Genomic DNA, 24,485 nt, shown 5'->3' with positions numbered 1-24,485 from the left:
GTAATAGTATCAACCTCTTTTGCGTGCTTAATAGTGATGTGATGAAAAGATGGGTGACAAGATACGAGGATGCAAAGGCAAGAAGACAAGAAGAAAGGGCCCTCTTTCGTACACACCACGGATCTCGTGTGCCATACCCTCAGCATCTAAGAGCACTTCCAAAGGATATTCATGTGGATTGGCTACTTGATGAAATGGAGAAAGCAAAGAAAGACGAGGGGATGCATATCACAATGGAAGAATGGGAGTATGCTAGGGGATGCATGAGCAAGGTCGGTATATAGAATGTTATGCATAAGTTAGGAGCTTTTTATAATTTAGATTGCTTATTTAATTGATTTTTTCTTGGTGTAGTGCACTATGTTCAATGCTATATGGTGTGAGGGCAAGCATTTTCGAACACAACGGATTGATGATAAGAGAAACACACAAGATTGCGGTGTCATTGCTAGCTTTGAGGGAGCCAATGGAGCCATGGATGATTATTGTGGCATAATCCAAGATATCATTATGCTTGACTTTCGACGCTTCTTTGTGTATGTTTTGGATGTAAAGTGGTTTAAGGATGTGGTGGAAAGAGGCCCTAATGCAACAATCAAACGTCATGCAAGTGGCTTTGTAACTATTGACTCCACAAAGTTTTGGCAAAGTAGGAAGGACACACTAGTACTACCGCAACAATGTGAACAGGTACTGTGCACACACATAAAAATACTCGCTTTTAAATATTTGATGCAAGAAAAGTAACATGATTGTATTTGTGTTTGAATTAGGTTGTCTATCAACCAATGGTGGATAATAATAGATGGTGGCATGTCATACCTATTATGCCACGTTCCAAAGTGATGTATAGTACATTTACTAATATGGAGCGTATGGAGGATGATCATGGCCATGGACGTGATGATGACTGTGATACAAGAGAGGAGGATGATCATGAGATAGGAGATATAGATATTGAGGCCGACATTACCCGTGAGGACGAGCCTACCATTGGAGATGTTGATTTCGATGAGCACATGAGTGGCACAAGTAGTAGTGGGTTGAATGTATTTGTAGATCTAAACAATTGTTTGGATTTTGAAGTAGATAGTTTGGCAAGGGTTGATCTCATTGAGGATGAGATTGAACCATAGCCCCACAATTGATATTGGCAAAACTATTTTACATATTGTCTCATTCTCCTCATTTCACTTAATTCTTGTATATGTGGGCTTGCAAAAAATTATGTACTTTGGTAATCATGGGCAATGTTTGGAAAGCAATGATGTACACCAAAATCTCACTTTCTGTATTCTCTGGAGCGCGTCTATTTACGCATCTAAATGCGCGTCTGATTCTCAGTGTAAACGCGCAAATAAACGCGCAAATACATGCGCAAATACACGTGCAAATAGACGTGCTAATAAACGGGATGTTCCCGTATTTTCTCAAGTCAAACGCGCAAATAGACGCGGTGATTTACGCGCAAATAAACGAGTGTTTAGCCGTGCCTATAGACGCGCTCGTAATTTCTCTACTAAAGCAACGCCTATAGACGCGCCCGCTATTTTGCGCATCTACCAAGCGCGTCTATAGTTGCTTTGTGTTGTTGTGCGACTAGCAATTGAAAACATTTGTATGATAATATATAATGAATAATTATTATAACCACACATAGTGTGGGCAGGGAGGCAGCGCGCTTCCTTTTCCAAAGAGTTATAATATGAGGAAATGGCCCTTCCCCATCCACTAAGAATATAAGCATCAAGAATATTAGCATCTAGAATATTAGTGCCAAGAATAAATATCACAAATGGATCATACTAGCATATTACCTCAATGTCAATAGTCTTAATCATAGTCAAATGCCTATAAAATCACCAAGAGTGACTTTTAATACTTTGTTTGCTCCAACTTTTGCTACACCATGGGTTTCATATGTCAAGGGGCCAACCAACCTCTATGTCTAATTCCGATACACTTCGTTCTTCCTTTTCAAAGTTTTGTTGTCCTCGGCCGACCGTCCAGCTTCTCTTCTGCTTCATGCTGTTTGGTTTTGGAAGGCCTTTGTTGGATTTGCTTCTAATGGCCATCTCGCCCAGTTCCAAGATCCATCGCCTGGAGCCTGCGAGCATTGTCACATCTGTGTTTGTTTGATGCGGCCTTTGTTCTTCTTCTCCATCGTTGCATGGGCTGTTCCTAGATGATGTCAGCTTTGCGAGTCTCGGGCTTGGAATGCTGTATCTTTGCTTTCGTGTGTTTGATGGCTATGTTTGAACATCTTCTCTTGTGCTGAGAAATCTCGAACGCCAAGTGACATACTCCATCACTATCTCGCAAGCTTGAGAACTTTGGTTGTGGAGAAAGTCATGACCGTCATATGTCTTAGGAGTGTCGATGACCACATATCGTAACACAGAGGACTCAAACGACGACAGTGCTACGTGCTCGAACTCTTTTTCCCATGGCCTTAAGCTTTGACAGTCTATCATGGCCTGCGTTGGTGGTTCTGTTTTGCTATCTGTGGCACCATGGCCTCTACACCAGGAAAATACTCTTGGAATGGGTAATTTTACTGGTTCGTGTTGCGTGTCAGCTCTGCTGTAGACCGAAAGTTTTCTACCGTGTTCAGTATTGATTTACCATGCCTAGAAGACGAAAGACACCAAAAGAAAGTGAGGAAGCTCATAGGGTTCTCAAGCACATAGAAGCCATAGAGCTTCGTCTTTCAAGTTTTCCTCCTGCTCCTTCTCCTCTCTCTTCTCGGTAGCATACATGTTGTCTTTGACCACAGATTGCTCATTCATATCCTCTGATCATCATCAACACTAACTTTACATCGCCTGGGCTCCCGATCACGTTCACTACTCCTTTGACAGAGTGTAAATCTCCTTGTCTCTCGATAACGTCTCTGGTAATCGTCCTTCCCATCAGCTATGCAACTTTCGCATTTGTAATTTCCTCATTCTTGTGGCAAAATCATTGGTAGCCCATGCTTGCTGCCGCTCATATGCTTCTACAGGTTCTGCTTTCACTGCCAATGTAGAATTTCTAAGGAGATAGAGAAGTAGACAGGTAGTCGTAGAGATAGAAGAACGACTGATTGTATTATGTCGAATGAGTGTTTTACAGGGTTTGAAACGATTCGGCGTGTCTGTTAGTTGACGACGCCTCATCGTTTTATTTTTGTTTCTTTTAATTTTAAATGGAAGCATTATTATTTTCCTTAATGCTAACATTTTAATTATCTATATCAACTCTTCTAAGTCCTAGATTAGTGCAGCAGGATTCATGTTTAGGAGCAGGTAGTGGCTTCGTGAGGAAGTCCGCCCACATCAAGTCCGTCGGTGTGTGTTCTAGTAGTAGCTTTTTGTCTTCGATGATTTCTCTGATAAAATGGTACTTTAAGTCGATGTGCTTTGTCTTCTCTGAATGCTTCGGATTGCTCGCCAAGTAAATGCATGAGAGGTTGTCGCAATAAATCTTCAATGGTAACTAGGGAACCATATGTAATTCCTCAAGTAACATTTGGATCCAAAGACCTTCTTTTGTTGCTAGAGCAACTACAACAAATTCAGCTTGGACCGCAGAAGATAATGTTACTGAAGTTTGCTTCTTGGATTGCCAAGTAACTGCTCCACCTGCAAGCACAAAAGTAAAGCCAGCAATAGACCGAGAATAGACCGTCGTGTATCGATTCCCCCCCCCCCAATCTGTAAGACCATCTGATGAGTGAGGTGAGTTGACGAGGAGGGTTGTGATGTGTATACTTTATGGCCATAGTGCATGTGAAGTTTAGATAGCGAAGTATTCGTATGAGTGCTTGCCAATGTTTATAACCTGGATTGTGCATGAAGCGTGAACGGTAGTTAACATTGTAACATATGTCAGGGCAAGTGCCGGAAACTAAGTAACACAATTTTCTTATTAATTGTCTATAGGGAAATTGCCTCATGAATTGTTTTTGTTGGTCAGATGAAGGACATTGAGCGAGACAAACTTTGCATGTAACTAAGAGAGGTGTTTGTGCAAGTTTGAGGCTACCAAATTCGAATTGATGAAGGATTTCATCAATGAATTTTGATGAACATGTAATGTGCCTTTAGACCTATCACGTGTGACATGAAGACCTAGAAAATAAGTGAGAGGTCCTAAATCCGTGATAGCAAAGGCAGATGAGATTTCTTGTTTGGCTTTATTTAGGATTTGAATGTAAGAACCTATTAGTGGTATGTCATCAACATATAATGCAACAATTAAAAATTCGGACTATGAATGACGAATATAAATATTAGGTTCAATTACGAGACGAGTGTACCCATTTCGGAGCATAAGGTTATTGAAGCGTTGTAACCAGAGTCGAGATGACTGCTTCAATCCATAAAGTGAGCGTTGGATCCGGCAAACATGATTTGGATGTTCCGCATCGACGAAACAGGGTGGTTGCTCCATGTAGAGTTCTTCATGGAGGTTGCCATGAACGAAGGCTGTCTGTACATCGAGATGATGAATTTCGAGGTCGAGGGTTGTAGTAAGGGCCAGTAAGCTATGAAAGGATGCCATACGGAGTACATGAGGAAAGGTCTCTTGATGGAGATTTGACTAAAACCACGGGCAACTAATTGGGCTTTATAGTGGGCAATGGAGCCATCGGGATTTAGCTTGCGACGTAGAATCCATTTGCTAATGGGATGTCGGTCAACTGGTAAAGGGACTAGTGTCCATGTTCTATTGGCTTCAAGGGAAGCAATTTAGGCTTGCATTGCTTCCTATCATGAATGAGAGGCGGGTCCGGATAAGGCCTCTGGTATAGAAATAGGGTCAAGTGTGAGGGGTTGTTTTGGAGTCTCCGATATAGCTGAGTAGACATACTCGGATGAGTAATGATGGTCGGCAAAAAGTGCATCAAGACGCTGAGTGTTGTGATATAGTTCTTGTATGGAACGGGTGCGTGTTGGTTGTATTAAAGATGTTGGGTTCGGATTGGAAGAAGAGGGTTCGTATTGTTTTGATGGGGTAAAATTGTTGCGAACGTTGCGGAAGCGTTTAAAGGGGGTGAAGATAAAGATGAAGGGGGCGAATGGATTGGAGACACGTGGTCAAGATGGATTGGCGGACTATGGTAACGTCGTTCATGCATGCAATTGCGAGTGGCAGTATTAGAGCCAGATGGTCCCCAGGGTGGTCGCGTAGACTGCAGATCGTGGCGAACATGCACGGGTGCACCGGGAGCCGGAGATGGTATTTGCGGAGCCAGGAGTGGAGCTTGCGGTTGTGGTGGCGCAGGAGCAGCAACGATTTGAGGGATTATTGGAGCCCGGCAAGTCACATATAGTTTCGGGATCATGCTGCTGTCATTCGTTTCGTTACTGTCAGGAATTGGTTGTTCGATTTGTGAATTGGTAAAAGAGGTATTTGATGTAGATGCTTCTGTGGGTGCAGGGACGGACAGGAGTCTTTCTTCGTCTTTGACGGACAGGAGTCTTTCTTCGTCAAAGACGATGGTTCGTGAGAAGAGGAACCGTCGGTGCTGAGGGTCATATAATCTGTAACCTTTGACGCCATGAGGCTCTCCATAGCCTACGAAAATCGTTTTCACTGCACGGTTGTCTAGTTTGTTTTGGTGGTTGGTTGGGATAAATGCATATGCAGTTGAACCAAAGATGTGTAGCAGTGCATAATTCGGAGGTTTTTTGAACCACAGCGTGTAGGGTATTGATCCTGTACTGCGATGGAAAACGCGATTCTGTATATAGCAGGCTTGCCTCCTCCCAAAATGTGTTAGGGAGGCCTGCTACTCTAAGCATATTGCACCGTGATGTAGTCATAAGTGTTCGATTTTTTCTCTCAGCAAGGCTATTTTGTTGGGCTGTATCCGGAACTGTTAAGCATTGATGTATGCCTGATTCAAGACAAAAAATTTGGAATTGACGCGATACATACTCCCCCCCATTGTCCGATTGTAGGTTTTGAATTCGAAGCTGCAGCTGATTTTCGACTAATGCTTTGTAAGCTTTGAATTGGGAGAGAACCGTGTCAGATTGTTTATCCTTTAAGAAGGATACGAATGTAAAGCGGGTATAGTCATCGATGAAGGTTATAAAGTATCTGTTGTTTAATAGAGACTTTGTGGGTAATTCACACAGATCCGTGTGTACGATTTGTAAGGGTTGGGTTGTAGCAGTTCGTCCTTTGGGGAATTTTGAACTTGAGATCTTGCCGTAGATGCACGCTTCACAAAGTGATAATTGGCTGGTGGAGGGTAGGTTGTAATTGATTGCGAGTCGTTCTTTTGAGATCTGCTTCATTGTTTGAAGGTTCAAATGACCTAGATGGTAATGCCATAATAGCGTTTTGTATGATGTGTATTTTCGTGAGTGGTGTTGTTCACTTCATGGGCAGGTTGAGATGTTCGGCCTAAGAAATAGAGTCGACCATATTTGGGGCAAATTACTACGTATGAACGACCAGATGGTAGACGATGATGGATTGAACAATGCGTATGATGGAACTCAATGAATGTGTTTTCGTCAGTTAGTTTACTGACAGAAATAAGGTTTTTTGCTATATGTGGAATGTAATACACATTGTCAATTGAGACAATGTTTCCATCTGAAAGCTCGATATGAGCATTTCCTACTCCAATGGCATGTTGAACGCCATTGTCACCAAAGCGTAATTCAATTGGGCTTTGGATTGTTTTATAATTGTGAAGCCAATCGAGGCGTGAGGTTAAATGACAGGTAGCGCCTGTGTCAAGTATCCAGGTTGACTTGAAGGAATCGGTGTGGTGACTAGCGGAGTAGGCGAAATTAACGTCTTCAATGGAAGATGTTTCTGATGCATAAGAACCGTTGACCCTCATCAGTAGGAGATTCTGGTAAGCTGTCAGAGTCGGAGGCGCAGTTTGCAGATCTGAAGCGTTGTTTTGATTTCCCTTTGTTTTTGGGATTAAACCAACAATCGTTCGTATTATGTTGTTTCTTGCATATCTGACATTGAGGTTTGACTAATTTGAAGTTTCGTGAGTAGGAGCGCTGGGAATTTGAGGGCTTCGTTTTGCCTGGTTGAAAGTTACGATATTGGGATCTAATCGATTTATTGTTGTTGGGTCTGAATGAGCGATCTCGTTGATGAACGTACATCGCTAAGGTGGATGAAGATGGCGTTGTTGTTAATGAACCGCGCATAGCGTGTTCTTGAACTACGGCAGGAATAAGCGTAGGTATGGTGAGATTGGCTTTAGTTGACTGTGTCGTGATAAAAGGTTGCCAAGACGACGGCAGAGAAGCTAATAGGAGGATTGCTTGAACGGATTGTTCGAAGACTAATCCAGAAATAGTCATGTCGTCCATTGCAGTTCTCCAAGTTTGGAGGAACTTTGGAACCTCGTCCGTTTCGTTCATAGAAACTTTAATAAGTTTCTTGAGATTTGAAATCTGGGACGAAAGATCTTTTTGCTCATATGTTTGTTTTAATTGATTCCAAATCTGATTTGCGGTGGTCAAAGTTCTCACCGTTTGCTTTTGATCATCTTCCATGTGCAGGAAGAGTTCGAGGCGGGCATTGAGGTCCTTCGCCTTCCAGTCTGCCACGGTTTGGGTGTTCGCTTGTACTGTTGGATCGGGCATCATATCTGTGCCGTCCACTACTTTGAGCAGGTCTAGTTTCTGCAGGAGGAGTTCCCATCGTCATCCTCCAGGGTTGAAAATTCTTGTCATTCAATTTATCTACCTTATAGGTTCTCGAAGCTTGTTGTGCCATCGTGACAAACTGTCCGGATCAGTTGTCACGATTTCAGGCTGCTTCGTTCTAAGGACTTGGCTTAGATTGGGCTCCGACTGGTAACTGATACCATGTAGAATTTCTAAGGAGATAGAGAAGTAGACAGGTAGTCGTAGAGGTAGAAGAACGAATGATTGTATCATGTTGAATGAGTGTTTTACAAGGTTTGAAACGATTCGGCGTGTCTGTTAGTTGTTGACGCCTCATCGTTTTATTTAATTTTAAATGGAAGCATTATTATTTTAATAGCCAAGAGCAAATATTTGTTTGGGCAGATCGATATGGATATCAAGCTTGTCCTCGGGGATTCGGCTGGCACAGTCACGGCATATTATGTATGTGTTGTTCAATTTTTTGCAATAGATATCAGTTTCGTATACTACTGGAGTGCTACTAATCAGACATACTTTGGGAAAGGAGACCAGTTGCCCTCCTGCGTGCCATGCGAAGCGATACATTTAGGATGAACACGAAAATAAGAGGCTTTAGCGATAAATTTGATCTATGTCCGCAGCTTTACGCCTCACATTGAGGTGCTCTCGCATAAAATTGTTCCTGAGCCGATCAAAAAAAATTACTTCATCGCCGACAGAAATCAACGTGATTCTCTACCACATGAAGAACTTCATGATTTTCAAACAAAAGACTACAACCCGTAGAAATAAACCAAGAATTTCATTGGTATTATGAGGTGTTGTAAAAGCGAAAAACCAGCCAATTTTTTTTATCAAGATTTGTTTTAGAGAGTGAAATTTTTCAACTCGAATCATTGGATTTCATTAACATCAATGCTTATAATTAAGACACATGGCTTAATGAGGGCTCAAAAAAGAGAAGCTTCCCCCTAGGCTGCCTCCGTAAAGGGCTCAAAAAAGAGAAACTTCCCCCTCCTTACGTAAACAAAACTTCCCCAAAAAAATGATACTTGCATTTTCGTTAGAGTTATCTAAAATCTCCTGCGTTACAGCCAACTGCTTGTATCATGTTGCTAGTGTTACCAGGGACACGTCACACATCTATGCTGTAAGTCACCTCGAAACTAACAAGTGCAAGGTTATTGAAAGAAGCACCTAGATATTTGGGATTGATCATTTGTACTCAGCCGTACAAGATTCAGACGTCAAATGCTGACATCTTATTACAGATACTTCTCAAGTATTGCATCCACAGCTGTGCACTGTACTTCTGGATAGAGATGAGACGCTTCCACATCATTGGCACCAAATTCAAAGCTACAATGTCCACCCTTCACAAACATGATATGGGCATATGCAGGATACAGATTTCTTGGGTAACGCGTGCCTGCAAAATTAACACGATTCAGAAACCGATTAGAGAAGCTGCTAAATCTCCACTAGGCACCCTCTCTTCCGCATGAGTGTATAAAAAATCTAAGCAGGAGCCAGCCGATCCATGATAAATAAGCCGGCTAAGACAATTGTCTCTTACCTTCCACTTGCTTTATCATTTCTTCCTCCGAGACGAAGACCTTATCAAGGCTCCTTTCAATTTTTTTCTCCCATAACCCCACCAGCTCAGAATGAGAGAGAGTATTTGCGGGTGGTCTTAAATGGACAGTCTTATTTAAAGTCCGTGGGTCAACCACAATCTTCATAGTGTATAATGCAATATCCTCTTCGGTTAGAAAAACAGCTGTTAGAGTTTGAAGAGCCGATTAGTACCTCTGTGAAAGAGGCAGAGAGAAAAACTTGCAGGAAGTATCTTAATAAGAATCTTTAGATTAAGGGGATCCCCTGCAATCATGCAAGTGTAACAGACGTGTACAGACAGTTTGCGCCAGAGAACAATTTGCATCATACGCATGTCCAGGGACATCTAGCAATCTATCAGGGTGCCCAAATTGCATTCTATAATTGTAGCCTTAAAACTATTCCATGTTCTCTACTACTTCGAACATGGTTCGGCAAATGTGTTTAAGCTTTAATATACATCGGTTATTCGCTCTATTCTAAATCCTCACCTTTTACATTACCGTCGCCATAGATATTAACTTTATCCCTTGGTGGAGATGCAAGTCCCGGTTGCATGAGACCCTTGAGAAACAAATCTCCGAAGGCAAAGCTTGATACGTAGGTGTGAGGTATCCCTGCAAGTTCTGTAGCCCTACGAATTTTCAATTTAGAATTGAACCTGGACTGGACGAGCTCGAGGCCTTGCACATGATCCACATCGATGCCGAATTCTGATGGAAGAAAGCGCTGGACACGGTGACAGGTAGCGACAAATCATGAATCATTGACGCAAGCAGGTAGTTAAAACTGCAGCAGCCTGCGATGCAGCTAGTAGGGGGCACAGGCATTAATTACCTTGATTGTTCCTACTTCCTTGATGGCAGAGATGATGTGAATTTGGTTCAACAGCTGCTCTCCTGTCACTGCAGATATCACAATGTCTACTCGTTTTATCGCAGCCAAGACACTTTCGTAATCTTCCAAGGAGCCCTGCACGAAACTACAAACACTCGATCATCCCTCTCTCATAACCGAAGAATAAACTCACTGAAGAACTAAAGATAAAGTAATTCGGAGTGAGCACAGCAGAGAACCTCGAGGATAGTGATGCCAGCTGCTTGCAGCGAGGCGATCACGTGGGACTTAGAGATAATGGTAGAGGGTCGGATGAGGGCAAAGGTGGGGTGATGGAGAGAGGCACTGGAGAGGGCGATGAACTTGCCGATGTTACCTGTGGCTCCGACGACGAGCACTCTGCTCCGATGATGTTCCATGACCAATGCTTATTCCATCGCTATAGCAGCTCGCCCCGTTTTATTTCAACCATCACAATGACCCGCTGCAATTTTCAATGGCTACGTGCCTTTCATGTTTATATTTTCAAAGAGGATAAAGCCCAAAGGCAAGGGCTTTCCCATGTGCTAGCTTCCCAATTCCTCCCTTAGTTATATGTGCTCTCACTCCTCATATTCGGATATGTGCTTTTTGTTTTACTTTTAGTCTTATGTGCTTATACATGTGCTCTCCAGGGAGTATTCAAGAATTCCTCATGTGCATATATTTGCTTTAAAACGGTCTTCTATACTTATATATGCTTTCCACATGCTTTGAAAAAGTTATCATCTGCTTTTATGTGCATTTTGTACTTTTCCATTGTGCTTTTATGTGCTTCTATGTGCTTTTATGTTCTTTCTATTGTGCTTTTATGTGCTTCTATATGCTTTTTATTGTGCATCTATGTGTTTGTATGCACTTTTTATTGTCCTTCTATGTGCTTTCTATTGTGCTTCTATGTGCTTTCATTATGCTTTTATGTGCTTTCTATTGTGCGTTTATGTGCTTTTATGTAAGTTTTGTGTGATCTCTATTGTGCTTTGTATTGTGCTTTATGTGCTCTCGCTAGTGGTTTTAAACAATCCTCAATTGCTTTTATGTGTTTTAATTTGTGGTTTCTATTGTTATTTTAGATGCTTTTGTGTGCTTTCTTTTGTGCTTTCAACATTTCTTATGTGCATATGATTGCTTTAATGTGCTGTCCGTTGTGATTTCAAACACTTCCTTTGTGCTTTCACAATCTCCCATGTGCTTGCATGTGATTTTTGTGTACCTTCTATTGTGATTCCAAACATTTCTCACATACTTTTAGAAGTTCTCATGTGCTTCTCTGTTATTTCTATTATGGTTTGAACATTTCTTAATTGCTTTTGCATGCTTATATGTCCCTTTCTACCATGCTTTCAAACATTTCTTGTGCACTTTCACAATTTCTCATGTGCTTCCTATTGTTCTTTCATGTTCTATCACAATTTCTCATATGCTTTTATGGGCTTTTTATTGTGCTCTGCAGTAGTCATCATATGTTGTCTATTGTGCTTTGAAACAGTCCTCATGACCTTTTATGTGCTTTCTATTGTGCTTTGAAGTAGTCCTAATGTGGTGTTAGACTTCTGCATGCATAGTTTGGTTTGTAGACAGAGCTTCACTTGAATTTTTAATCAATTTATCGAAAATATCGTTATAGGGCAATGTAGTTTTGAGAAATCCAAACCATGTTTTGAGTGGATGCTAAAGCATATGAATATTTGTTGCTACATTCAACACATGCAAGTGATATACTCCAAATATGCCATAAACCATCTTCGGTCTCCATCATCTGGTATGCATGGAGCAACATATGTTTGTTCTTGAAGTGTCTGCTTCTCTAATAGAAAGAAAGGTAAATGTGCAGCTTTTGATCACGTTTTTAGTGGTGTCAATTTTTTTTGGGAGAACTCTGAAAAGAGAGTTGTCTGTTTTGGAAAATGAAGCGACCCATGATCTGAAGATCTCGGATCTTGTTGATGAAAGGAAATTGCTTAGGGAGGTTTCACAAGCGGGTGCCAGACATTGGACCATGGACCTTCCATGTCCGACGGCTAAGGGGGAGCTTGGGCATAAGTACTTTCACAAATGGGCGTCAGACAAACATATAAATTTAACTATATCAAAAGATGAGAAGTGGCCAAGTGGTTATCATGGCAAATTCTCTACTTTGGCTGCCTCCAAAAAAGCATTGGGCACCCTTGGACTACTTCCCAAGAAAAATCCTCTGCCCAAACTTTATTGGGATGCCACATAAGCATGTCTGCACCCATTTGTGAAACCGTTTGAGGGTGGACGATTGAAATGTCAGCATGCTATTTGCATCTATCATTTTTGCTAGGACGTCTGCGCCCGTTTGTGAATCCTACCTTAGCTAGGGATTGTGGCAAAAAGAAGACACAATGGAATTGGCAGTGGCGTGCCTCTCATTTTCCAAGTAGCTTGTCCAAATCTAGTTTTTTAGTTGGCTGATCCAAGGGACAACATCATGAAGGCATTGCATTCTTGCTGGTATTGGTCATTGACGATCCAATCCACTCGATGTACCTCACAATGCACACCAAAAATGAAATCGGTGTGAAAGAATGGCACAACTAAGTTTGCGAGATGAGGATGATTGTTTTATCGATGGTCAATGCTTTCTTGGCATACAAAATTGCCTATGAATTGCTTGAATTGGACGCTTTGTTCAGAAAGATTTGCTTTTCCTTACAATGCATCCTCTCACTTTCTTGCACAAATTGATCTTATGAAAAGAAGGAGGAACTTCTAGGTAGATAGGGAGGAGTAGGGATGAGTCAAAGAACAGTAGCACTTAGGGACGAGGAGGCAAGAGTCAATAGGGGGAGCAAGCTTTTGTGGGGAGAGGAGGAGCAAGCAAAAGATTTAGTAGCTAGAGGAGAACAAGAAGGTAGAAGAGCTAAGAGGAGCAACAGAGAGGTTGGTGACAATGTCTCCAGAGCAGCATTGCATGAATATTGGGCTCATCCATCTACCAATCATGTGCAAGATCTAGAGTCACAAGCTTCTAATTTGAGCAAATGGATTTCTTTTGTATTGCTCACAATGCACTTCCATTATTTTCTAGAGTTCATACAAGGCCTACCTTGCGAAAGATGAAACTGTGGGCTGTCGATAGGTTTTGTGAGGTAGGTGTCTACAAGACTTCGAATACCCCTCTATGATCTATCTCTTGGTATGCTTCTTAGCTATGGCTACCCTGATCACTTCACTTTGATGCTTGATATGCTTATAGCAAGGGTGGATTTATGTGCATCTACGTTGAGCTGGAAGTGAACAAGGCCCCATGGGAGGACAAAGAACGTGTTTTTATGTCAATGATAGCGAGGATAAAAGATGTTTTTAATGGCCTCCATCCATAGCATCGGGTCGCTTCTTTTAAAAGAGAAGGAAGCTAGAGAACAAAGTTTGAGTAGATGGGAGGAGATTAGTGAGGGGGAGGAGGAGTGATAAGTAAGTGACTATATAAGGGGGAGGAGGAGATTAGTGAGGGGGAGGAGGAGTGATAAGCAAGAGATTATATAAGAGGATTCATTCTCCGTCAACTAGGCATTTCTGATCTTGGTGTTTCGTTAATTGGCTCGCAAGGAGTAGAGAGAGAGAGAGGAGGATGCCAGGAAAGAGGAAAGGAGAAAAATAAAGGAATATCTCCCTAGATGTAGGACCAACACTTGTGCACTCAAAAGACCCAAAATGTATAGGCTACCTTGTGGGCGATTTACTAGTAGTGGCTCATGCTCGTCTTCCATTTTCTCATCCACACCATCGAGGCACCCCTACGTTGTGCCAGCTACTCATCCTAGGTTTTCAAGCGGCTTCAATCCCACTTAACTTGTGCAACTTCCATGCCGAGATAAACATGACTTTGACAAACTTACACTCTGTTTGACTTGCTTCTTGAAGCATTTCAGTCACCATGAATCTTCTTTTGCCTTTCAAAGAATTGATACTCATGGTTTCCATGTTATACCCTGAGACATCAACTCAACACATCAATCCTAATTCTTACACCAATTCATCCCAATAAGCATTTGCTATATGAGATGAGTGGAGTGGAGCTTTCAATGTGGGTTTTTGTTTCAAATTGGGTTGTCATAAGTATCTAAGTGCTAGCTAATGTTTTGTGTTAACTGTGATGTTAGTTGTGAATTTAATTGAAACTCTCTACTTGTTCCCTTTTGGTGTTGCATTCATGGCTATGATACGGGAAGCTTGATCATGATCAGTTGCAACACGTGCCTATAGCCTCACCCATACCTTCTTGTCAACTAGCCCAAGAGATTGTAGATGTTGTGATAGAAGCCGCCTCTCTGTAGAGTTTGGCTTAGTTGTCAACTAGAAGGAAATTTGAGCTAATTGCAATACTGGACTTAAAATAAACATGTTCAAGAGGTAGCCCCATTGTGTGATGCTCTTCTTGCTCACTGTTGCACTTTATATGATCCCTTGAGAAGAGTTTCATATGCATGTTGCTACTTTTGACTTGACTTTTCTCTTAATTGAAACTTTTTAGATGCAACCATTGCTTATTCAAATTTGAATAGGGAACCCAAATATCCCTAACTAGAAACAGGCTAGGAAACCAAAATGTCAAATTTTTGCTAAATAAAGTGGCAGAAGTTTTCATAGTGATAGTTGTTAGAAATCAACCAACAGAGGGTATGCACAGTAGAAGACTGATAGAATAGACTAGGAGCTTAGACATTGTGTGTGGGGAGTGGAATCTCAAACTTCTTAAACTTGTGTGCATCAAATAGATGTGCAAACTCATCAATAGACAATGAACCAGCCAGGTATAGTTACCAAAAGAATATATACTTCTATCAAAAGGCCATGGACACAATACAAAAGAGAGATAGATCCAAAGTCCCACCAAAGCGTGGTCCTTTGATCTTACCACCACGTACTTCTACTATCTACTTCATATCTCTAGGCTTGAGCCTACATGCTCCACCTCGAGTGTATGTAGACTCTCTATTCATATCTCAGCTCCTTGCTCTCTTATAGATAGCCTAGGGTTCAACCTGGTGTGGAGCTAAGTCTGCAGCACCTTTGCTCTTCCTTTGCCTCCTAGATGTAGGCCCATGGAAGGGGCTCTAGTTGCTCCTTTTGCTCCCCTATGCTATGACCTGCTGGATACAAAATGGGGCCTAGGGCCTCTCCTTTTATAGGGCCCAAGGTCCCTAAAAATAACCGAATGGTCAGCCCCTTTCTGGCCGACTCATTCTGCTAAATATCTGCCCCCACATGCCCTTTATCTTGGGATGTGGGTAGTTCCTATGGGGTTGTGTGCCCTCTACATTTACCTGGGGCCTAGCCCCCTTTATATAGGGCGAAGATGCCCACAACACCACTAACCCAATAGGGGAAATAGCCGAACTCCACTAGTCAAATTTCTCCCCCTCCTAGCTTATGTGTGTGCAGGCCCTCTTGCCCCAAAGCTGACCCTTGTGGGTGATTTAAATCTAGGCACATGCCCTTCTTTCTTTGGAGGGATCAGTGCTCCTGGTTAGCCCATCTTTAGGCCTAGTTGGCTCTCTCCAACCAGCCCTACCAACCTCTACAAAGGTCGATCCAAGTGCTACTATAGTTTTGTCTCCTGTTGCACCTCCTTGCAGGTCTTGCTGTAGGTCATGTTCTTGCCTGCAAACAATGCCAAGCAACTCACCTCTTTTGGGATACCCCACCAATATTGCATCATCTTCTTACCCTGTTCCATGCTTGGTATTCCAGGCCTAATGCAAGCCATGTGCCTGCCCTCATACCTGTCCATTGCAAGGTGCCTTTGATCTCTCTAACTCCTACACCCATGGTAGCCATCTTGTTGCCCATGTGGCCATCCATCAGATCCTAGGTCCACCTCCCCCATGCTCTCCTCATATGGGGGCTTATAGATGGGGAGGTGACCTTTCTAGCACCCGCTCTCGACACATTTATGCCCAATGCCAACACATCGATTACGATGCCAGTAACTTCTTGATCATAGTCCTTTGGAACATTTCGATGTTGATATCTTTTCGTGGCTTTTCATACAGTGGCTCCTGCTCCACTAGGTTTGCTTTCACTTTCGTACATCATCCTGGTACACAGGTACCCATCTCTGGCTCTCATCTCTGGTAGCACCTCCTGGCACCACCACCTTCACTTATGTTCTTGCATTTGAACTCGAACAACCCAAATGCTATAATCTTCCAGTTGTCCCTCTCATAATGAGTGATCAACCTAGAGTCTTCTAGGCACCATGCTATGAGGGTCTGATTCAACCCATCCTTCCTTTGGCAAGGTCTACAATAAAAGAACCATCTCAAGAAATGAAGGGTCTAAGAATATCTCAAGATAACATGGACCATGAACTCTCACTAAGCTCTCAAGTAAATACTCTTCTAGGTTCTATACATCTTGTCCATCCGAGATTTGAAGAAGCACCAACACTTCCCCTTTTGCCGTCGAAGAAGGCCAATTCCTTCCAATCTCGCATTACCTGAGACATATGAAGAGCAGATTCTCCCACAGCATGCTATGAAGGTTGGAATTAAGAACATCAAGTACATATTAGATCATCGTATTGCCTGTGTGCTTGCTTTGAAAGCAAACGATGCACCTCATCTAGGCACATACCAATAACCTATGTAATCTTGTACTACCTACTTCTGAATTACAACATCCATCTGAACATGAAATCTTAGGGCACTCCATGGAATCCACCCTCGTTCCAGTATCAACAGCACACACTTGGAATATTCCAAGCACTCCATGCTGTCCTTCACCTTCACATAGATTTCCACCTCCTCATCGGCCCACATCTCAATGTCAGACATCTAACACTTATTTCATTAATTTTGGACTTGTTAATGTACAAATTCATTTTGACATATACTTTTGGACTAGTTTTTGGATAAATTTAAGAAAAAACCCAATCTTCAAAGCATAGATGAAAACATAAAAACAAGCATTTTTTTTAATATTTTTAAAGGAGATGAAACTAAAATTATAAAATTTAATGCAGCCTAGATAAGTTACACAAAAAATTAAGATTCAGTAGTTGTAAACTCTCTTAATATTTATAATGGTATTAACAAACACCTTCAAAAGTTACACTATTAAGGAAACTCTCACAATATTTATAAAGGTGTTGACAAACACCAAAAGTTACAATAAGCCTGAGATAAGTTACACCAAAACATAAGATTCAGCAGTTGTAAACTCTATTAATATTTATGATGGTGTTTAGGAAACACCTTCAAAAGTTACAAGTGGACGTAGCAAACTCTCACAATATTTATAAAGGTGTTGAAAAACACCAAAATTTACAATAAGCCTCTCACTGGAAGGCAAATCTATTTTCTCTTTCTATCCTAAATTCAACCCATTCAAGGGTTGAGCTCAACTCATCCTCAACGAGGTAGTTAAAACTACAGAAGAGAAGTAAGGATTGATGAATTTTCCCCTGTATAACACTTTGTTTATCCCGAATGGCTTGCACTTCTTGGGGTGGAAATCTTCCATAACGAGCCACACGTGAAGATATCCCACTTTGAAAGTCTATCAATTCTCTCCTATATGACTGCAATTTATCTATTTCACTAGTAGCCATACTTATTTTTCCTTTCTCCTCCTTCTCTAAGCCCTTTTGACAAGCAAAGTCATCCTTCTCATATTGGGTTAGCGGAGCTGGATTTTGCTTTCTCTCCTCTGTCTTCCCCTAGTTCTAGGTAATCCATAGTTTGGTGCTGTTACTAATGGCTTGCTCGATGGAATCGATTACTTCAAAAAGATCCATGGAAACGAGAGGAGGAAGGTAACGAGAGCAAGGATGGTAACAAGAGGAGGTAAGGCAAGATGGAAGGAGTAAGCTTGAGGAGAGGAGTAAGGTAAGAAGAGCAAAGTGGAAGAGGTGTTTGGTGCGGGTGAGATGTAGAAGATGAACAACTAGAGAGGGATTTATAGAACTGCAGACTCATAATGTGAGATGAAAGATTTAGAATAAAGAATTGGGAGAGGTCGAGATGACTAGATTGTGTGAAGTAATAGATGCAAGACCGTAATGCTAGACATGTGAGATGGTAGATTTTGAGTACATTGAAATCTGTAAAGTAAAGTGATGGAACACAAGAATGATATAATTATTAGAATCTCATCATGAGATATTTTTTTAATATAATAAGTTAGACTTGCAGATGCAAGACCGTAATGCAAGACATGTGAGATGATAGATTTTGAGTACATTGAAATTTGTAAAATAAAGTGATGGAACACAAGAATGATATAATTATTAGATTCTCATCATGAGATATTTATTGTATATAATAAGTTAGACTTCGAAAAAAGTAAAACCAATTTAATAAATTTAGAGAGGTGAGCTATTGATTGAGTGAAGTAAAAAATGAAAGACCGTAAATGTGAGAGACACATGAGATGATAGATTTTGAATCGGTTTAAATCTATGAAATAAAGTGATTGAAGACAAGAATAATGTAACTATCAGACTCCCTTCTTTCGTCCATCCTAGTCCTTCTACAAGCACATTCTTCATTCATCACTCTTAATTTATCATCTCTCCACCCACCATGGATGTCCTTGCAATTGGCATTGTCAGAGACGTGGAGTCTAGAATTGACAGTCTCAAAGAATGGATTGTTGACCAAGGAGCAAGGAGAGACGCAAGAATTCAACAAGGCTCTCCGCTGACACGAATGGAGAGAGAGGAATTCGATGCACAGAGGCAGACAGAGAGGGAGGAGATGTTGAGATATCGAGCTCCACTCGTTGCCACGGTGATCGTTGTGCAGTTATGTCACAGACTTGTTAGCTACAGATGCGGTTGGTACACCGCCCATGAATAATAGTTGGATGATAGCTATCTTTATGTACTCTAGTTAGTGGCTCAGTTAGTATGCCACCTAGGTTAGCTGAGTTTGGTTTGAGACCCACATATAGGGTTCACCTATTCCTTTTGTACTTAGAGAGAGAGTTCTTTTGGCTTTCACAACTAAGAAGAGGAAAACTATTTTCAGCCTCCACCTTTGTGTGTATTCCCCCATTGTGTATGTGAGAAAGCTGCAAGTGAGACTCCTTACTTCTCTCCCACTCTCTTCACATGGTATCAGAGCTCGGTTCGTGGTAAGGAGCTCAAGAAAGCAAACCAAGTTCGCGGTGTCTTGGTAAGAGGATCAATGTTAATGCTTTCCTTTTTTGAGTTTGGGAGCAAATCTCCGCAGGTAGCACAGCCGGAAAGTGCAAGAGTGCACTGTCTCAGATTGGGATGCCCTTCGTGGTGTGGCGAGAGGGTAGTATATCCTGCGGGAGAAAGGCGAAGCCCTCGGCTCGCCCTCGGTGACATTATTTTTTTTATTAGAGGCCATTTCGGGGCCCATTTTGGTGGCGGAAGTTTTTCGCTGGCACTCAGAAAAGTGCCCTATTATTTGCTGTGTGACCACTGTTCCGTAGGTCAGTGAAAAGTTGCCACAGAAATTGCATCGTATGCCTGTGCGCAAAGATATTGGGAGTGACAGAATCATTCTTATTGCCTGTTGATGCAAAATCGTCACTAGGAAGTGACTGTATGGTCAAATACCACTTTCGTCAGTTTTGCAGATTTGCCCTTGTGAGGCAGAAGTTGTGTTTTTTGCAGTGACATAATATTTTTGCAGTGTTCTGTAATGGCGTCTGATGCTCTTTCACAGATAGTCACTGAAAAGCTTGACAAGAATAACTTCCAAGCATGGAAGTTTAGAATGACAAATTTCCTTAAGGGAAAAGGCTATTGGGAGTTCATTACTGGAGCTGAACAAGAACCAATTATTCCTAATGTTCCCAATCAACAGAGTTGCAGGCATTTAAAGGCTAGCATGAGAGAGCCAAAAACGTTATGTACTGGCTGCTGGTAAAAGAAAAGTAAAGGGTCATACCAGGATATGTGTTCGTGATTTCTTTGAGTAATCTGGTGAACCAAGAAGATCATCCATATCATCTACATTACCTTCATCTTTATTTGGGGAGCCATCAAGATATTCCATGTCATCATCTCCAATCCTCTTATGTTCCACCTCTTTCTCGTAGCCGACAATTAGATTAGCTAGCAAGTGGAAGTGTGCCATGCAAACCTTTCTTTCAGTAATATTAGTAGAATATCCTTTTCTATGAAGATCTTCGAAAAGATATCCCATCCGTAATAGGGTGACCTACCAATTAGGCGGTTGCAAGTATTCCAACATAGTAATCAAAAGACTTCCACTTTTTGGAGGACATTCATAGATTTTGGAGTGCACTTGATGATGAGAGGACCTGTGGATTTCTTTCTCCTCTAGCATGAGACACAAACTCTTGGAAGTCCCCCTTATGTTATGTTGTAGAGAGTGGTCAGGATATGGACTCCGCATGCATAAGAGGAATGATTCGAGGCATTGGATCTTTAATCCATATTCTCTCTTGCTTGTCTTGGATGCATACACACCATTGTAGATCTTGAAATTAGAGGCATAAACTTTCTCCAAATGTTATGTAACTCTTCCTTGTTTTCTCTATTGATAAAAATCACAATATTGCAAATTCCATCTCTACTAATGGTGGTATATAGTATTCTATCCATGAATTGGTGAATATCATTGGAAGAAACCTCATCGATAAGAATACTTGGGGCTTCTCCCAGCTTGTTTCATCAATTAAAAAGTCCTCATCTGAAATGCCCCTGTACGCTACAAGCTTTCCAGCTTTTGAAGTGATGTTGACATTGAATTGAAAGCCATGGTTGATTGCACTTATTATTCTCAGTTTATGCTCTCTCGCAAGCTTCTCAACATATGCAATCACCTATGGTGGGATTTGGGCTCTCATGAATGAGGTGACTACTTTGGCCCCATCTTCTTGATTCTTCATCCACTTATGTGCCCATGCCTTTTCCTTAACTATAGATAAAGGGCTATATGCTTCACAATATTAGGGTCAATATTGCATTGACCAATAGGAATTACTTTTTCTATGAGCAAATATCTAATCGCACTATCCACTGCATCACGTTTCACTTGTACATTGATGCACTCCTCCATGCAATGATCTTTGTCCTTCCTGCCAAAAAACCATTCTTTCTTGAGGAGTTTTTATATTGCCATTGTTACATAGCTATCCGGCAAATACTTCACAGGCCTCCACATTCTTGCTGTTGTCACCTCTTTTTTCTCAACCTTTGACTTTTTTGATAGTAACAAAGGACCTTCATAAGTAGCCTCACCCTTCTCGTATGCACTGCAAACTACCACAACTTAAACACCTCATCAGGTTGAGAAATTATACTTGTGTAGTCAGCATATCTATCTCTCGCTACCTTGAAGCTTGTGAGAGATTCTTCCCGTTCTTGACTTCCCCTTGGTACAACGACACTTAAACATGTATAAAAGTTGACTAATGTGTTTGCATCCGCTTTTGTGGCAGTTCTTTTCAAATGTGTTGCTGGAGAACCAAGTGTAGTCCATAGATTCCTCGCTTTCATTAGGATTTCCAATGTTGAGGTTATCTTACGTTTTGCAAAAATATCATGATTCAGTCTTTCGGACTCAATCAAATATTTTGTTTGATGCTTAAAAATGCATATTGTAGCCATATAAAAATTGAAGGGAAGAACCTTTGACATTTGCTTTGCAGTATGCCTTATTGAGTCCCTTGCTTGTCTAGCAAGTTCATTACAGGCATATGCATAATGCTGACCATCAATTGGCTCAAATTTACAATGCAGCAAGAAATTTCTCCTTGCCTCTTTCAAAAATTTCTCGGAATTTGCCTCTTCACCCTATTCATGTGGAATTTGTCAAAGGCTTTGTGTGAAGAATTTGCTGAAAGTCTCCTAAAAAAGAGGAGGAGATTATGGGGTGGGAAGAAGGGGAGAGAAACAAATTTCTACCTGTTAGGATCGTCGGTGTCGACGACGATGAATTAGGGGAGGAGGAGATTAGGAAAAGAAGAGGTGAGGAAAGTGAGAATAGCAATCAGGAGATTCAAATTTCGAGAGAGTTTAGAAGAAAATTTGCCCGGGCGCTTCAAATTTGAAATATAAACTAAAAAGTGCGGGAGGATTTGAATTTAAAATACAAAAAAAAGATTCAAACAAAAAACCCGACATTCTCCTAAACATTCTTTCATCCTTTCCTTACCGAAAATGCATGACATTCTCTCACACGACATTCTTTTTCCCAAGATCAGTAAGAGATCTTTCCGACACTTTTTCTTTCTTGTATTTTTAAAAAGTACGACACTTCCTTCTTTGCTATTTCTACTTGGTTTTCTATCTCAATTTCTTCCAACCTCCTTCTCTCCCCTCCAGTTTTCTCTAGAATGTCTGTCAATGAAAATTTCCATCGATGTTAATGTCACCGATCGCCGCAACATCCATTTCTCTAGTCCTAGTTACTACATCAATTTATGTTCAAAAATTCCATCGTTCCTTGTTGCCATCGCCATCCCCACCCGCCGTCGCCATCGCCACAACCCACCATCATTAAAATTTCCACCATCACTCCACATTGTCAAAATTTTCGTTGCCGCCCGCTCGCCGACGCAATTGACACCCGCCCACACGCTCCGCCGACTAATGCAATACCCACACCGCAGACCGCCCCCACCATCCACATAGTCTCGGCACCTCTAAGCCCCGCACCGCCCATGCCCAAGCATCGCTCGTGCCTCGTCCACACCCGCGCACCACCTATGCACGCCCTTTATAAAGGGAAGGGGTTTCCCTTTCCTTATTTCTTGGCGGCCACAGCCACCAGGGAATAAGGGAAGGATCCCCATATCCTTCCATCCCAATATCCTTCTGTCCTGATATCCTTCCATTGGGATACCCTTCCATCCCGATACCCTTCCGTCCTCATACCTTTCGTCACGATCTTTTTTGCTGCATCGCGATCACACGTCCGTTTCCATTCTCCTCCTATCCCTTTCCCATTCCCTCCCTTCCGTTCATTCTTTCTCTCTCTTCTCTTCCTTTTTACGTCGATCCTTTCTCTCAATTTCAGTTTCTTAAATATTTAAGAAAAGAAAATATGAATATAAATTCTCCATACCTGGCTAAGGTGGCTGAGGGTTTTGTAGATAGGATGTAGACTAGTTTTTGTAGGCTCCTTGATTCTTCCTCTTGCTCCTTCTTGCTTCAATTGATTGAGATAAGAATGAATGAAGAGAAGAAGACCTTTTTATACTTCTTTAGGGCAAATTAAGACTTTCCTTTTCTACCCCTCTCTTTTCTTTTTCCTTTCACTAGCCTTTTTCCTTTTCCTTTCCTTTCACCCTTCTCTCTCTTTCATACTAAGCACAATTATTGTTCTTTATACTCAATTATTTTCATGATGAACATGCCTTTTTTAAAACCATTAACCTCACAAATAGTTTTCTAAAGGCATCCTTTTCTTCATTAATAAATATCCTACTAAGCATAAATGATTTCATAATAATTAGACTCAATTATTTTCTTAATAAATACAACTTTTTTTTAATTACTAACCTCACAAGTACTTTTCATGTAAATTGTTACTCAAAATTGGCTATCCGTTGAATCACGTCTTTTTTAAAACCACTAACTTTATGAACTCTTAGGTGTGTTATCTAAAACACTTATTGGATGAGCGTGCCACTTTGGACCTAAGTCAATACCACATAGGTTGAGGGGCATGCAAAGTATTATGTTTATCGAATAAGCTTTGCATTGTTGATCAAGCATTAAACACTGTTTTTTCCTCACTCTGATGCACATTCTTTAAAAAATACACTCTTAGGTGTGTTATCCGAACAAGTACTTATCGGATGGGTGCACCACTTTGCACCCAAGTCAATACCATCTAGGTTGAGACGTGTGCAAAGTATGTTGTCCATCGGATATGCTTTGTACGTTTTTGCCTCAATGTCATGCACAACCATATAAAATCATGGTCTTAGGTGTGTTATTCCAACAAGTACTTATCGGATGGGTGCGCAACTTTGTAAGCATGTAAATACCACCTAGGTTGAGATACCTACAAAGTATTGTGTCCATCGGATATGATTTGCATGGTCGATCACACATTATACAATGTTTCCCCCTAGTGTTATGCACCATCATATAAAAACATAGTCCTAGTTGTGTTATTTAAACAAGAACTTATTGTATGCACACGCAACTTTCAACTCAAGTCCATACCATCTAGGTTAAGGTGCATGCAAAGTATTGTGACCATCACATATGCTTTGAATGGTCGATCAAGAATTAAACATCGTTTTTACCTTATGGTCATGCAAACCATATAAAAACATGATCCTAGGTGTGTTATTTCAACATGTACTTATCGAATGGGTGCTCCAATTTGCAAGCATGTAAATACCATGAGGTGTTGAATATCA

General features: G+C 41.2%; 1 protein-coding gene across 1 annotated transcript; it reads right to left on the bottom strand.

Moving 5' to 3' along the window:
* Positions 1-8,738: 8,738 nt before the first annotated feature.
* LOC147888182 (phenylcoumaran benzylic ether reductase IRL1-like) lies at positions 8,739-10,569 on the bottom strand. The gene is made up of 5 exons (XM_087393797.1): positions 10,334-10,569; positions 10,095-10,229; positions 9,749-9,986; positions 9,217-9,420; positions 8,739-9,069 (listed from the first exon to the last, which is right to left on the bottom strand). Exons 1-5 carry the CDS (start codon positions 10,511-10,513, stop codon positions 8,906-8,908), a joined length of 921 nt encoding a protein of 306 aa, XP_087249923.1. The 5' UTR covers positions 10,514-10,569; the 3' UTR covers positions 8,739-8,905.
* Between the last annotated feature and the right edge of the window lie 13,916 nt (positions 10,570-24,485).

This window comes from Dipteris shenzhenensis, chromosome 22, assembly GCF_047967505.1.
Source record: "Dipteris shenzhenensis isolate YYH24624 ecotype China chromosome 22, Dip_SZ_1.0, whole genome shotgun sequence".
In the NCBI taxonomy this organism is placed as follows: domain Eukaryota; kingdom Viridiplantae; phylum Streptophyta; class Polypodiopsida; order Gleicheniales; family Dipteridaceae; genus Dipteris; species Dipteris shenzhenensis.
Note: the sequence above shows the minus strand (reverse complement) of the source record. Positions and strands in the feature narration are given on the sequence as shown.

Coding starts and splice junctions, on each gene's coding strand:
- LOC147888182 (XM_087393797.1), bottom strand. CDS start 10,513: ATGGAACATCATCGGAGCAGAGTGCTCGTCGTCGGAGCCACAGGTAAC. Junction 9,987..10,094: donor AGGAAGTAGGAACAATCAAG/GTAATTAATGCC, acceptor CACCGTGTCCAG/CGCTTTCTTCCATCAGAATT. Junction 9,421..9,748: donor TGGCGACGGTAATGTAAAAG/GTGAGGATTTAG, acceptor AAACTCTAACAG/CTGTTTTTCTAACCGAAGAG.